Source organism: Micromesistius poutassou (genome assembly GCF_964030765.1).
Source record: "Micromesistius poutassou genome assembly, chromosome: 2".
Taxonomy (NCBI): Eukaryota; Metazoa; Chordata; class Actinopteri; order Gadiformes; family Gadidae; genus Micromesistius; species Micromesistius poutassou.
Genome location: NC_140272.1, coordinates 4,602,626 through 4,615,844, shown reverse-complemented (window position 1 = coordinate 4,615,844; position 13,219 = coordinate 4,602,626). Strand labels below are relative to the sequence as shown.

At 47.6% G+C, this 13,219-nt stretch overlaps 1 protein-coding gene across 1 annotated transcript; it reads left to right on the top strand.

Moving 5' to 3' along the window:
- Positions 1-270: 270 nt before the first annotated feature.
- Positions 271-9,912, top strand: uqcc1 (ubiquinol-cytochrome c reductase complex assembly factor 1). Its single transcript, XM_084463712.1, has 9 exons — positions 271-457; positions 655-759; positions 1,021-1,128; positions 4,225-4,297; positions 4,584-4,641; positions 5,000-5,108; positions 6,505-6,582; positions 6,945-7,058; positions 8,732-9,912. The coding sequence occupies exons 1-9, from the start codon at positions 392-394 to the stop codon at positions 8,864-8,866; spliced, it is 846 nt and encodes a 281-aa protein (XP_084319838.1). The 5' UTR covers positions 271-391; the 3' UTR covers positions 8,867-9,912.
- The last annotated feature ends 3,307 nt before the right edge of the window (positions 9,913-13,219 follow it).

Genomic DNA, 13,219 nt, shown 5'->3' with positions numbered 1-13,219 from the left:
TATTACAGTAGCAGGCAGCAGTAGTATTCTTATCCCTGGTCCTCTTAAAAACACTACAATTGCATGAAAAATACATTTAACTTATAGAATCGTAATTTAAAAAAAACGATCTCTGTACATACCTTATACTTATTGTACTTTTAATTAAACATTTATCGCACTCACGATGAGCGGCACCGTTACCGGCACTGCGTTATAGAAGCGGACCCTTTGTGCGAGGGCTCGTTTTCCGATCGGACAGCTTTCGCGGCGGGACCGATTCCTGTGACATTGCTCAGAGGAGGCGGTGGGGGACAGCGGCCGAGCTTCCTCAACTTGAAGGTTTAATTGGGAAAACAATTAGCGGACAGTCCCAGGCCCTCGTGCTGTCGCTGCGACCCGTAGCGGAGTCATGTACCGGCGGCCGCTGCAGTCCGCGCTCCGCCTGGGCATCAATATCACCGCGTCCCTCGGAAAGGTAACCGTGAAGCAGGCTGGACTCGGAACAGGCTGGTTAAATGAGATAAATATCCATATATATTAAAATAATGATTAAATAACAACGTGGGATGTGTTTTGTAATCAAAGCGCACCCTGCCACTCAGTGGAGCGGATGAGCCTGTTCCGATCCCCTTTTTTAGATACTACGTTAACAATCACTGTTAATCTCTCCAGATCTCAGAACGGGAAGCCCTAGCCAGGGCACTGTGGGCCTGTCAGAGAGCCAGAGCATCTTCCAGCATTACCACACAATGCCGGAGCCTGCACAGCAGCCCCCAGGTGAGGATTCATGGTGGCAAAACACTGGCAAAGCCACATGTACATGAGTTAGAGTAGTGTTGTGCTGAAGACATCACTTTAAACGCTTCTCTCTCTCTCTCTCTCTCTCTCTCTCTCTCTCTCCCCCCTCCTTTCTCTCACCCCTCCTCTCTGTCCTCTCTCTCTCCTCTCCTTCGGTCCTCTCTCTCTCTCTCTCTCTCTCTCTCCCCTTCACCTCCTCTCTCTGTGCCCTCTCCCCCCCCCCCCCCCCCCCCCCCCCAGCTCTTGAATGTGAAGGAGACCCCGCAGCACTCTGAGGATGAGGTGGGGTCGTTCACCAAGCTCATCGAGGCCATGGGCTTCACCGGCCCCCTCAAATACAACAAATGGGTGAGCGGTGGTGAGGGTCTACTGGTTATGGTTCCGGTGATTAACCCGGAGTCAAAAAGGTTCTTGGTTTGAACCCCAATGTCAGCAGCCTACCTGGGGGCGGCATTAGCTCAGGAGGTAGACCGGGTGGCTGGTAACCGCAAGGTTGCTGGTTCAATCCCCGGCTCCTCCTAGCGGAGTGTCGAGGTGTCCCTGAGCAAGACGCCTCACCCTGACTGCTCCTGACCAGCTGGCTGTCGCCCTGCGTGGCTGACTCCGCTGTCGGTGTGTGAATGTGTGCATGAATGGGTGAATGTCAGTCAACACTGTAGAGAGCTTTGGATAGAAGCGCTCTATAAATGAGGACCATTTACCTGTAGGTGTTCCTGAGCAAGAAACCCCTTAACCTAGACCTGGTTCTAGATGACTCGTAGCTAAGTAATCGCACTGTAAGTGTCCTGCGGTAAAAGTATCTGCTGAACAACATGGAGGTCTGAGTACGGGATTAACTTGAATGAATAATTCAAGAGCAACAACAAGGAATGAGAGGTTCTGGCTGTGAAGCAGAGAATACTATATGGGAGAGATGCAAACGCACACCAGATCAAGAGGTGCTGGCACCCTGGGCTAAAGCTTGAAAAAGAAAGAAGTAGTACCGCACACTGAGTTAAGAGGTTTTATTGAGGTGATAACGTTTCGGCTGAGATGGCCTTCCTCAGATCACATGTGATCTGAGAAAGGCCAGAGAGGCCAGCAGAGGGGGGGGGGGGGGGGGTGGTGGTGGTGTGTGTGTGTGTGTGTTCCATAGCTACACGTGCAGTACGCATTTGCACATAGACACACAAGCATGCATACTGTTGAGTCCTCTTTCATGGGGGCTATTTGAAGATCACACACAAACGTACGCATGCTGTGCATCTAGATTTCCCCTCCTGCTGTGATAAACATAAACACTCTCATGTAAACACGTACGTATAAAGAACGACCCCCATGACCAGGGCTTAATTTACTCCAATCCCAACCGGATCGTTTTTCCATTCTAAAGCCAGTAGTATACTACTGCATTGGAGCAGTTGAGTAGGTTTTGTGGGTGTGGGGGTGGGTGGGTGGGTGGGTGGCTTGGTCTTTATTGATGGGAATGTGCCGTAGATGTGCCATATTCCGTGGATGTCTATGCAGAAGGATACTTTCGCCTTTAGTGCTGGGAATGTCTCCTGCTGTTTCGTCACAGCTCTCCTCTAAAAAGCCTTGCCGTTAGTTTCTATGCAGATTTTTACAACCTATACAATCACATTGTAGGTGTTCAATATTTTGTGATTAAGGTTAGGGTGGTTAATGTACAGCCAGGAATGTATGGAATACCCCTTTGTGGAGGGGAAAAAGAGAGGCAGCTCTGTCCTGGGGTGGTCGCTCCACCCAGTGGAGGTGGTTGGTGACAGGAGGGTCATGTTGGAGAACACGTCCCACCCCCTTCACGGGACACTTGCATCACTAAGCAGCAGCTTCAGTGATAGGCTGAGACACAGTGGTGTCAGACTCCACAATCAGCACTGCTCTCACTGACACACACATATTGTATTTTATTGTATTTTGCACGACTGTCGTCTTTATTTCTTTATTTTATCGTCTTTGCTCTTTGCTGCTGTAACACTGCAAATTTCCCCACTGTGGGACTAATAATGGATTATCTTATCTTAAACACTCTAGTGTTTGTAAGGTATGAGAATAGTGATCCTGTACCTTTACTGTATTCTGCATTAGTCAGTTTAGAGAAAGGCAATAGACAAGATGGAGGTGAGTTGGCTCGGTGTTCTTCTCTGATCCCTCACAGCCTGCAGGTGTTAACGGTTTGACCTTCTCATGAAGGATTCCCTCTGGTTCTCTGGTTTCTTCCTAATGCCAAACTCCCATCAGTAAAGATTCCCCCCCATACGTGGGTTTTGGAAACAGCCCTCCTAGAATATAGCCCTAACTTGTTAGGTTCCTAACAAGGGTTAGGGCTTGCTGTGACACTTTTAGGGTCTTTTAGGGTGCTAGGTACTTTATAGGCTACCTTGCTCTATAAAGTATAATGGATTATTAACATGGAATGGATCTTTTGCATTTTAGGTATCTTAATAGAATGGAACTCATGGCGTCACATGTTGGGGTAGTTAAACTAGCCCTAGTTGGGCTAGTTTGCTGGCAATCGTGTTGTTATTGAGGAAGTTGAACCTCAATGATTGCTTCTGCTAAGCTATCCTTTAATATCGCAGCCAAACGACTCTCTCCCACAGTGTTGAGCGTTTGGTAGGGTCTGCTAGGAGCCAGCGCTCTCTAGGAGTCAACACTCGCTTGGTGTTTGATGGATTGGGATACGGCTAATTGTATCCCCACTCCCAGCCAAGCTGTGTTGCCCTGGCAGGCGTGAAGGACCCTGTCTGTTGCCACGACTACGGTCGTTTCATGGTCTTTATCGGGTCTTTATCCCCCAGGAGGTGGAGAGAGAGAGAGAGAGCGCGCGTGGAGGAATGCACGGTGAGCCGAGCCATTTGGCCCAGTGCTAGGCTCACGGGCGGGCACTGCCGTGCCCCGCGCTCTGTGACTCACTTCCTGTTTCCTGTTCCCAGAGGTTGTTGCTGTGTTCTGTGTCATCATCTCCTCCCCCTTTTGGCCGAGCGGTGGTTCTGATCTTTTGATTGGCAGGTCACGGCAACACGGGGTCCGTGGCGACTTGGCTGACAGCCGATCAGACACTGGAACAGTATCGATGTCTGTCTCTTAAAGTTAAAAAGAAACTAAGTCCATTGGGTTAAAATAGTTTCAAGTATTATATCTACATCTATAATAAATGTGAATGGAACACTTAATGATAAGGGTACATTTAATTACCATTAACATTAGTTATTGCATTAATTAACATCAGAAGACTGGATACTGCAGGCACTTGAAAAAATGTCAGGTGATTGGATGAACCATCTGTCCATCACCGTCGGCACGTATCACATAAATCCAGTAGATCCTCATAACCTGAAGCCTGGCGAGGTTGACCTTTATCCTGACCTGGCAGGAAACCCATGGTCAGATCTGTTTCTGCTCTGCTTATGAATAATCTCTGCTTATATTTTCTCTTTACAGAAAATCAAGATTGCTGCCTTGCGCATGTACACCTGCTGTGTAGAAAGAATAAATTACGACGACTTCTTTGAAAGTAAGTCTCGCACGCACACACACTTTTTACACTTACTATGATGGAGTAGTACAACATTACACACTGGAGCGGAACTGCAGCTGTATCTTCTTCAGACTACAGTGACCTAAAGAAACCGTCATTTATCTCTGCATTACACACACACACCCACGACTGGTTTGGCCGCGTATGGAGCCAAGGTGTCACCATGTTGTTTATCTCAACCATGTTCTTATGAGAATGAACCTCGTGTACCAAAGCACACAGACATCAGAGACTGTGTGTGTGTGTGTGTGTGTGTGTGTAGGGTGCACGCTTCCAGACACGCTCAACTCGTGGTTCTTGATAGCCCAGCTGCACGTATGGTGAGTAGGATGTTTGTTTGTGTGTGTGTGTGTGCACATGTTTACACATGCACACGTTGGCCTCTCCAGGCTGTTAGAATGCATTGTTTGAGTAGGAGTAACAGACACACAAACTGCATTCAATGTCTCTCCCTCTGTCACTCATTACTCCGTCTCCCTTGTCTTTATTTACACGTTGTCATCTCATAACATCTCTTCAAACCCTCCTCTCCTGACTCTCTCCCATCAGCTCTGTTTTTGTTTTCTAATCACCTTTCCTCAGCCACTTGCCTTTTAGTACACCTGTCTGTCCTGTGGCCTGTCTCACTGTCTCCATTCTCACGTGTCTCCCCCTCTCTCCCCCGTCTCCCCCCTGCAGGATGTGTCTGGTGCGGATGCGTCAGGAGGGGCGGGAGGGGAAGTACATGTGCCGCTACATCGTCCACTCCATGTGGGAGGATGTGGAGCAGAGGTGTAAGATCATGGGGGTGAGTAGAGGGGGGGGAGAGAGGTAGAGAGAGGGAGAGAGAAGTAGTGAGAGGGAGGGAGAGAGAGAAGTAGTGAGAGAGCGAGGGAGGGCATTTGTGTATTTGTGCGTGCATTCTCGCTCTTGTGCTGAGAAGAAGCAGGCCACACATGTGCGAGTGCGCACAGACCAGAATATACGCAGCTGTGAAAACACCTGGACGCACGCACGCACGCACGCACGCACGCACGCACGCACGTAATTAGTAATTTTTTACTAATTTACTACTAAAAATTACACAAGTAATTTTTTATCTGTGCTCCTGTTCCTAAAGTCTTCTGATCCTAACCTGGGTTTACCTCCTCTGTAGTTTGAATCAAAGGCTCAGACACACACACACCTGGGTCGGGTTAATTTCAAAGACCGGCCAAATTAAGATCTACTAGATCTACTCTTTGGGCAGAAAAAGGATGATTTTCTCTTTCTGAAATTGTGTGTGTGGAGCCAACGTATCCCAGGATGGTGACGTTTGATAGGTTGTGTTTATAGTGAGCGGAGGGAAAACTGTCACCTGATCTTGACGGCTCACTGGGACCTCGTTATACAGGTTCAGGGGTTCAATGAGTTTAATGCACGTACATCCACACAAACGCTAGAAGTCGGACAGAAGCCATGTAACAACGAATACATGCATAATATACCAGAAGGAAAAACTCAAACAAGACAAATGCACAGTTTCAGTAGCCTAAGATGACTCTGTGTGCCCCTATCAACTACGAACTGAAGACTTTGATTCCCATCCGAGGAAACCACCTCCAGAATAACATTCGGTGCAGTCAAAGCGCTCCGAATCCCCATGGATCGGTCCGTCTTGTTTGTGTGCACGTGGTGGCCCTGCTCCGAGGGTAATCAGGAGGTCCAGGAGCCCATGTGTGAACCACGGGCCCCGTGATTGGAGCGGCTCTAGGGTTTCATGCTAATTGCGGCAAAGGAGAAGTGAAAACAGTGGTCATGGTCTGGCTATGACCGCCAGCTAGCTGCTGCTCCCGTCACCCGAGAGCTGCTGGCCGCTCAATGGCCAAGTTTAGCTCTCAGGCTAACCTAGCGCGACCCGGCTACCTCGAACCTCAGTTTACCGCTGCTGCTGCTGCTGCTGCTGGTGTTGTGCTAACCTGATAATTATACATAATACCTAGCCTGGGAGCTAGTGTCTGTGTTTGCTCTGGCAGATGCGTTTGGCCCCTCTCCCTCCCGTTCACATATTTGCTGAATATTTCTGTTGCGACGATACTTTGACCACGCTCTGACCATTCACATGTTAAACACAAACTCCAACATACAGAGTTGTATTGGTTATAATATTTTGATTCAATTCCATTAAATCATCTTTTGTGTCTCTCTCTGTCTGTCTCTCATAGATTGATGCTTCTCACAGGAAGGAGAGTTTGAAGTCAATGACAGAGACTTTCTATGCTGCCATATTTGGATACGATGAGGTGAGAGAGAAATGTACATTTATATTTACATGTACGGAGTCAATCATGCAAGGCGACAGCCAGGGACTTGCTCAGGGACATTTACATTCACATGTAGGGCATTTAGCAGATGCTTTTATGCAAAGCAACTCACACAAAGTACATTTGTCAGTACAGCTAGGATAGGATGCTACACCATGCTGAGTACTATGTTTAAGTGCCAGCTTAAAAATAAACTCAAAGACACTCGCTAGGAGGCTCTTTAAAAAAACGGTTAAGCAGCTTATGTGTTTTAAAACAATTATGTGCAGGGGAAATCTGTGTCGAGATTTCACTCTCTCTCTCGCTCTCTCGCTCTCTCTCTCTCTCTCTCTCTCTCTCAGGGCATCCTGTCTGACGACAGAGTGCTGGCTGCCGCTCTGTGGAGGAACCTGTTCAACAGGGAGTGTGAGGACCCCCGGCAGCTGGAGCTCATGTTGGAGTATGTCCGCAAACAGGTACTCATTTATATATTGTCTATACAGTTGACCCGACGTTGGTGGCTGAATGTGAGGCACTCACTGTAAAGCGCTTTGAGTGAGTGTAGTTTGGAACGTGCAATCCGTTGCACACATCACATGCACTATCAGATGAATCCAGACTTAAGTTTCATACATTGTTTCTATATTTCTATCCTCCTCTTTTCTTTCCTCTCGCTAATTTTTCCTTCAATCCACTTCTGTCATCTTTACTCTCCCCTCATCTCTCCTCTTCCCTCTCTGCCAATCCTCTTTTTCCTCCCTCCTCCTCCTCCTCCTCCTCCTCTGTGTTTTATATCCTTCTTGTTAGGAGTGAAAGCAGCAGGTTCCAGAAACACCTGCAGCTCCATCTGCTGCTGGCCCTCAGCCTGAGCTCATTAACCCCCCCCCACCTCCCTACCTCCTGCTGCTGCTCCCCCTCACCTTGTCTTCGTCATCCTGCTCCCCCTCCTCTTCCTCCTGCTCCTCCTCTCCCTCCCCCTTTTTCCCCATCACTCCCTTTTCCCTCAGTCTTATCTTTCTCCTTCAGCCTGTTCTTCTCTTATTTTATCTCACTGACGCATTCTCTCACTCTCACTCTCACTCACTCACTCACTCACTCACTCAGAGAGGCTGGAGGGGTCGGGATTTATGTCTTACTCAGGCTGGATTCTCCAAGTTTCATACCCTAGCTTTAAGATATAGGATTAGATTGGAGTCATTGGGTCTGAGACCGTTTTATAAGTACCTTTGGGGACCTCTGGTGGTCGGTGAGGGGACTGCAGGTGGTCTGTGTTTCAAAAGATTGATAAATTGTAGGGATGCACCGAGATGAAAATTCTTGGCCGAAACCGAAAACCGAAAATGAGGAAACCAAGGCCGAAAACCCAAAATAAATTATTATGCCAATTAGTAGGCCTACCATTGCATTTATAGCTATGACTGTGTACTAACCTCACTAAAATCAAGGCATTGCAATTCAAAGAATAAATCAATACAATTATTAAAAGTATAAAAATATTTATTTAGCACTGAAAAAACACTTTTCCGTTTTGCACTTTGCACTTTGCGGTCCTAAGCTCGCGGATGATAGCCGTCGGCACTTTGCGGACGGTCCCTAAACTCGCGGCTGATAGCCGACAGCTCATAGAAGCTGTCTCATAGCGAGCCGTCGCTAAAGACGGCTCGTTTGGATGAAAACAAGGTTGTAGCTGGTTCTCTAGATTACTACATTTAGTCTTTTTCAGATATATGGAAATATGCCCACACCGCAGACATGTTGGCGCAGAGGCGCTTATCCAGACAAGCGTGTGCTGGCCGCGGTTTTTGTTTGCTTCATCACAATTTCCTGTTTCGGACGTGTTGTTTCGGTGATAAAAGTGTTTCGGCCAAAAGCCGAAAATGCGCTTTTGGGCCAAATTGAAATTTCGGTGCATCCCTAATAAATTGATATAATTTATAATATAAAATATCATTGAGAATAACATATATATTTTTTCAAATAATGTATAATGTTTCTTACTCAAATGACAGATTTCGTGTGTGTGTGTGTGTGTGTGTGTGTGTGTGTGTGTGTGTGTGTGTGTGTGTGTGTGTGTGTGTGTGTGTGTGTGTGTGTGTGTGTGTGTGTGTGTGTGTGTGTGTGTGTGTGTGTGTGTCCGTCCTCTATACAGATGCAGTACATCGACTCCCTGGACGCGGAGGACCTGCTGCTGACCGGCGAGGTGAAGTGGCGCCCCATGCTGGAGGAGAACGCGCAGAGCATCCTCAAGGTGGCCACGCCCACCTACAACGACGCCGGCCTCTGAGGCGGGGGGGGGGGCTTGCTCGGTCACTCCTCTCTCTCTCTCTCTCTCCTCTGCATCTGCAACATGTTTTCCTGTTTGTTTTTTTCCTCCCCCCCCCCCCCCCCCCCAGTTACATTGTAGACAATCGCCATGGAGACCTGAGGATACTGTAGTCCTAACCTTCATAGATGTGTTCCTCCCCTCTCCCTCCCCCCTACCGGGAGGTGAGAGGGGAGCTTTGTGTGACTTTCTTTAATCCTCTCCTCCCTCCTCACTCCATCCCTCTGGAGTGGGACACTCAAAGGGACGTCTCCCCTCTCTCCCTCCCTCCCTCCCTCCTTTCTTTATCTTCTCCATCGCCCACCCCCCACCCCCCTCAGCTCGGAGAGAACATCTCAGGCACTCTCTCTCGCTCTCCAGACTCTCACTCTCTAACCCTGTGACCTTTGCCCTCCCCACCAAAAACATCCCTTTGGCCCCACCAGGCAAAACACACGGACCCCCCCCCCCCCCCTTGGCGCTGTTTCCTGTGAGTTCAGAGAGCACTTCCTGTTTACAATAGTACCACTTCCTGTCCAGGGAGGAAATAAGAATGACCAGACACACACCAAAGGAAAGATCTCAAACTGCTTCTGTGTATTTATAACGCTCACACTTTCACATGATGCATGTTCACATAATTTATATATTTTTACCATTTGTACGTTCTTCTCTTACTGATGCAGCCTGAACTTTACAGTGAATCCCATTCAAGACTATTAAAGACGACAAACCTCATTGGGCCTGGACTCAATTAAAGAAAGATATCGATTAACATGAGCTGTTGTTCCAGGTTGAGAGGTCGTCTTCATCACATCGGAAATATCATTTTCCTCCTCTCTTCTCCTTCTCTTCGTGTGTGTCTCTCTCTCTCTCTCTCTCCCTCCATCACCTGTTCCTTGCGCCTCCTCTCTGAACTGTACAGGAAAACTTTTAGCCGGCCTTTCCCCACAGACCATGTTAACAATGAGGTTCTTCTTGTTTAAAAAAAACCAACACTTATTAAAATGTTTCTCCAGACGAACGTGGCTCCCTGCTTTGTCTTGTGTTTCTTTGACCGGCTACTCCAGTGTGATCAGTCGACTGAGCCCTGACTGTAGTGCAGATCTACCCACCCGTGTCGTGTGTCTAGGAGACAGAAGGTCAACCTGATGCATGCCTGGACGACCACAGGTCAACCCGCCTGCGGTCGGAACTCCCTTCAGTCAGAAAGCCTTCGGTTTGCATAACCGGCGTCACGTGAACGTGTCTGCAGTGTCTCTGAGTTCAGCTCCGCGTGTTAATTATTTGTGAACTCACCCAATGGAACGGCCCCCAGTGGTCAAAGCTTTGTACAATATCACGGGACTATCAGTGTGCTTATCTATGTTTGTGTTATTTTAAAGTAAATGTCAACGTGTAGCTGCATTACAAATATGGAGGTAGAAGCTATAATTTGAGTAATTAGTTTGAAATGATCTTACTATTTACCACAGCTAGACGGCGCACCTGCCTCTATGAGCCAATTAAACTGTTTGACGGCTCCCTGATCAATCAGGCCCCCGATGGCTTCACACAGTAATTCATCTTGTTTATTAATCACAGTACCGTGAAATACAACACTTCACAAAAACGTAGAAAGTGATGGAGCACAGGGGGAGGTTGTTAGGTTGTTGTGTCAGAATCCTCCCGCTTTTGTCTGCTTTCTCGCTTGACAGCTCTCCATTAGGTCCGCTGTAAGAGCTGGCAGGTAGATGGCCCTACGTCGTATTTCTACGTTAACACAAAGTGCCATCCGCTTTTTCTCCTCACAAATTGTTGTCATTCTTGTTTGAGGGTGGTGGTAGGGCGTTGAGGGTGAGTTGGGTGGAGGTACGGCGGGACCCTAATTATGGAGTATTTAAATAAACTATAATTGGACCTTGTTTCATGGGCCCCTGGTTGTTTTGGGCACTAGAGGGCGATATACACTCGTTATGATTCTGACCTGTTGGACTCATCCTATCACTAGAGCTCCTCACCTTCACCTGGCCTCTGCTCGTATGTCCACGGTGAAGTCCCGAAAACAAGTGACTGCATCGCTGATCGCTAAAGAGAACTGCCCCAATATCATGTCTCACACACACACACACACACACTGCGCTTTAGACAATATACTTTAAGCACAAGAGTGTTTCCATGAGTGTTTGCATTACATCAAATCATAAAATCACAGGATTCAATCCAAATATATATGACAGCTGAACCGGTTTTCATTTAATGAATTCATGTTCATACGTGTGTGTGTCTGTGTGTTTGTGTTAATGTGTGGGTGTAGGCCCATGTCAGTTTGAATTATGTTTGTTAGCATCGACTGACAGTGGTCTTCCCCTTAATGACTTGCGTGTTATTTAATATACGAGGACACATGTGCACCCAACACACACCTATATATATGAACACACACCTTTTACTTTTACCTTTTACACACACACACACACACACCCCATGATAGTGTGTTGAAGGGACTTGGCATGGGGTTGATCACTTCATGCCTGGGGCCAGCCTGCCTCCGTGCTTTTATTTTGATAGGACAAGCTTTCACTCAGCCAGGACAGAGCCTCTGCTGTGATGTCGCTGTCTGTTCGTCCCTGCTCCAGTGTTCGTTTTCCCCGGTCTGTGAGGGGATGGGGCCGCTCTGCCGGTCCTCATGAGATCCGAGAGACTTTCTGATCACTTCCCGGTCGGTTTGCAGCCATTCTGACCGTCTGGTACAGAGAGAGGCAGGCATCGCTGGACTTTGAACTCTAGAGTCTATGCCTTAATCACCTGACCGCCCTATTGGTTGGTTGGGTGAGTAAACATTCTAGAACATTTGGTCAACACGACAACACAATGCAATCTCTTTAGTTCTGCACTCCAGTTCCCCACACAGGTTGCATTTTTAACCAATATCATCAAGTGAACAAGGTCTATTCTCATTCCTGATTGAGATGCTTGACCCCTGTTCCATCGACCAAAATGTGTACTTATATCAATGTATTAGTTTGACTGTAGTACATTCCGGAAGCAAACTTTGGCCTTTAGTTTCCACTTTGTGTCTGTGTATGGAGGGTGTTGTGAGTGTGTATACATTCAGACCAAGCTGTTGCGTGGAGAGAGGACCGTTTGTGGGTTAGCCACTGTATTGTGTTCATTCACAAAAAAAACCTGTTTGACCAAACCTCCACCATGGATCACACACTGTTCCTCTCATCTGTGGCTTTGAGGACGTTTTACTAACGGGCAGCAGGGGCTCAGGAGGTACAGCGAGTTGTCTTGTTACCAGAAGGTTGCTTGTTCTATCCCGACTCCTCCTCCTAGCTCCTAAGAGTTGAGGTGTCCCTGAGCAAGAGACCTTAACACCTACCCCTGACTGCTCCTCACCAGCTGTTGCCCTGCGTGGTCGACCCTGCCGCCGGTCTATGAACGTGTGTATGAATGGGTGAATGTGAGGCACTATTTGTTAAGTGCTTTGAGTGAGAAAATGTCTGAAAAGACTGTTTAGCGTTTCAAATGAATATAGTGTAAAGTCAGCCCAAACGGAGTGAAGGTATGCTGTGAAAACTCACTCACAGGACCCAACTGGCTCAAGTCTGCTCTTACGAGGATGTAAGTTTGACGACGCACAAAACTAGTTTTTGAAAATGCATGTTCAGTCCTCCATCGTAAATGCACCAACTATGTTGTTTAACCGCTATAACTAACAGCTACCGCAGTTTAGTGCCTGTTGCCATAACGATGGCAAACTCACCATGAATATACTGCAGCTGGTCCAGAGCAGACCTGATGTGGGAGCCGGTGAGGATCTGATAACAGCTCCCTCCGAGACTGTTGGTTTTACCTCCGGGAGATCAGGTGAGCTATGTAGGGACACACCTATGCACACATGCATGCACACATACACACACACGCATGCACGCACACACACGCACGCACGCACGCACGCATGCACGCACACACACACACTAATGTACAGAAAGCAGCAACATGCTTCAAAATGCATCCATGCTGTAGATGCTACAGGATTTTTTTACCATGCCCGATGTATACAGAACCAAACAAATACACACACACACACACACACACACACACACACACACACACACACACACACACACACACACAGGAAGATAACAGGCTCATCTTCATGTCTTCATGCAACCTCCAGCACATACACAAATATACATGCAACTAATACACACAAATGACACACAAAAAGAGCCGCCCACGCACACACGTTTTATTTGGTCCATGCTTTTGGTCTCATTGCTTCTCCTGCCAAACCAGCTTCATGGGTTTGGTTGAAGAAGCCAGAAACATCTTCTCCACCATAGA

Coding starts and splice junctions, on each gene's coding strand:
- uqcc1 (XM_084463712.1), top strand. CDS start 392: ATGTACCGGCGGCCGCTGCAGTCCGCGCTCCGCCTGGGCATCAATATC. Junction 4,298..4,583: donor TTACGACGACTTCTTTGAAA/GTAAGTCTCGCA, acceptor GTGTGTGTGTAG/GGTGCACGCTTCCAGACACG. Junction 6,583..6,944: donor CCATATTTGGATACGATGAG/GTGAGAGAGAAA, acceptor TCTCTCTCTCAG/GGCATCCTGTCTGACGACAG.